The sequence below is a fragment of the Zeus faber genome, assembly GCF_960531495.2.
Source record: "Zeus faber genome assembly, chromosome: 4".
Taxonomy (NCBI): domain Eukaryota; kingdom Metazoa; phylum Chordata; class Actinopteri; order Zeiformes; family Zeidae; genus Zeus; species Zeus faber.
Genome location: NC_137191.1, coordinates 14,115,810 through 14,118,394, shown reverse-complemented (window position 1 = coordinate 14,118,394; position 2,585 = coordinate 14,115,810). Strand labels below are relative to the sequence as shown.

The window sequence follows — 2,585 nt, the reverse complement described above, 5'->3', positions numbered from 1 at the left end:
AATTACCTCGGCTGTCGGAATGTTCTCCATTCCACCTCCAACTGCATCCCCCCCGCCCCGCCTAACCCCCCCACTCGTAACCACCACCCCACCCACGGTGCCAGAGAGGCGGCTCATTTCCGGCTCCATCGCGGCGACCTCATCAGTGACCTTTGGATGTGTGCTAGATTACCATGCATTATTTATATTATTTTTATTACTTCAGTGAGCTAACGGGGGAGGCTCACAGTCATGGACAGCACCTACTCTCCTCTGAAACCTTCATTGTGTGCGTGTGTGTGTGTGTGTGTGTGTGTGTGTGTGTGTGTGTGTGTGTGTGTGTGTGCGTTGTACGGTACATGTCTGTGTGTTAATTTGTGTACTCCAGTGTCTATATCTCCTTGTGGTGTCCAAGGGAATATCTCTGCACTTTCATATAATGATCACAATTTTTCCCTCATGACCTCGACCTCTCAATCTCTCGCTCCCCCACCCTCGCCCTCTCCACCCCCGTCCCCCCCTTATCCGTCGCTCCTAATGACGTGGAAGAGTGTGACGTTGTAGATGACCTGGTGTCCATTGTTCCAGGCGTACAGGGCTCTCTCTCGGGGGTTGTAGTCCATCATGCTGATGTGGGAGTACTGGTTGTGGAAGGGGATGTCGGTGTACTCGTAGGTGGAGGAGTTGGTGTGGTAGGCGAAGTGGACCTTGGCGCCGGCCAGGTGGGAGTTGGTGACGTAGAGCGTGCCGCAGATCATGAAGGCCTCGCCGGCGCTGCGCTTAGGGAAGCCCGTGTCCCAGCTCTGGAGGACCTGCAGGGAGTGCGGGTCCAGACGACTGACCTGGGAGACGGGAGAGGGAGGAGGTGTGATGACCATGGTTGTAGCAGGTGTAAGTGCCGGCACTGGAGGCTCTGAACAGATGGTTCTTTGACACAGACATCTGAAACCTACTATAAACATTAAACAGACATAAAAAACTGTCAAGGCATCATTTATATACCAATCACCCACAGGGGTAATATGTTGTTGCGTGACTATTAGTGTAATCGTGGTAGTATAAATATAATATATATATTATAAATATGTAGAATAAAATTATAGATATAATGCCACACATATAATTGATAGAAAGTTTGCAAAAGCTTCGTCAATAGCTGCGCTGATAATTAAACTGGATTGTACCAAGCCCAGTATGCATCGTGGCAATTTCTTCCAGATGTTTGACCTTTTCGAACTGTCCTTTTCACCAAAACTCAAAATAAATAAATTAGGGTCCAACCACCTGCCACATCCCAATTCAACCCATGCCATAGATGTAAACACTTATAGCCTTTGAGATACCGCTGAGGCGAGTTCTCCCCTTCTTTTCCGATCCGCTTTGCAGCCAGAGATCAGGGCTTCTTTACACAAGGTAATTGCGGGTGCATCATTTTGTTTGGACGCTAATCACAACACAGACACCCACAACCCACACACACACACACACACACACACACACACACACACACACACACACACACACACACACACACACACACACACACACACACACACACACACACACACACACACACACACAAACAAACACATTCAAACATGCTAATGGATATTTCTCGCTCTCCCGGTCCCATACCAGAATGTTTCCAGCACTGGGTATGGAGGTGTAGACGGCCCAGAGTCCTGTCTCGTCCGCCATCAGGTCGATGTCGGAGGAGCCTCCCCAGCTGTACGGGAATGTGTTGTTGTAGCCGGCACCGCTCAGGCTCCGCTGCAGCACCACACTGCGGGAGCGGAAATGGTACTGGACCTGGATAGACAACAGTGACACATACACACACACACACACACACACACACACACACACACACACACACACACACACACACACACACACACACACACACACACACACACACACACACACACACACACACACACTTATCTACCAGAGTGATAACAGGCATATGAGTGTAGGATGCACGTGCTTCTCAGCCTTACCAGGATGTTGGTCTGGTGCTTGTTGTAGTAGAGGGAACCGTTGTAGACCACGTGGCCCGTCCCTGCCCAGGGGTGCGGCAGCAAGTGCTGCACAAAGTTCTGTCCTTTGGTGAAGTCCCCCATGGTTCTGTACTCCAGCACACGCCTGCCTTTGTAGTAGCCGTCCATGGACCACACCTGGCGGAAAGAGAGAGAGCGAGCGAGAGAGAGAGAGAGAGAGAGCGAGAGAGGGAAAACAGGAAAGGTTTATTTCTGACAACACTTCTTTCCAAGTCCTCCATTGGGAGAAACCTTTGCGTTGCCGTTGTTGACGTCCCCACGTCCACAATGGTTGAGGCAGGATACATTTAGACGCTAGAAGAAAATACAGTGTGAGTGTTTTGTATAAAAGGTGAAACCGGAACATGCTTGAGTAATGATAAGAGAGCAAGTATAGGAGAGTGTGCAGAGAGAGGGAGGTAGAGAAGTGCAATGGAGAGTAGCCAGGAGGGGGGATAACAGGCAAATAGCGGAAACAGACAACGGGGTGAAAAAGATTGCAGGAGAAGGGAAACGGTACGGGGGATCCATTAACCTCAAAATAAAACAGGAGAGAGGTGTAATAAA

At 49.7% G+C, this 2,585-nt stretch overlaps 1 protein-coding gene across 2 annotated transcripts in view; it reads right to left on the bottom strand.

Moving 5' to 3' along the window:
- Positions 1 to 500: 500 nt before the first annotated feature.
- Positions 501 to 2,585, bottom strand: part of LOC307229220 (noelin-2-like) — a gene marked incomplete at its 3' end in the record, with an annotated part of 27,450 nt that continues 25,365 nt past the window's right edge. For both annotated transcript variants that reach the window (XM_079999165.1, XM_079999164.1), the window contains exons 6-8: positions 1,980 to 2,156; positions 1,615 to 1,788; positions 501 to 821 (exon numbers count right to left, since the gene is read on the bottom strand). In XM_079999165.1, the coding sequence (XP_079855291.1) occupies positions 501 to 821; positions 1,615 to 1,788; positions 1,980 to 2,156 (672 nt within the window). The remainder of the gene's footprint in view (positions 822 to 1,614; positions 1,789 to 1,979; positions 2,157 to 2,585) is intronic.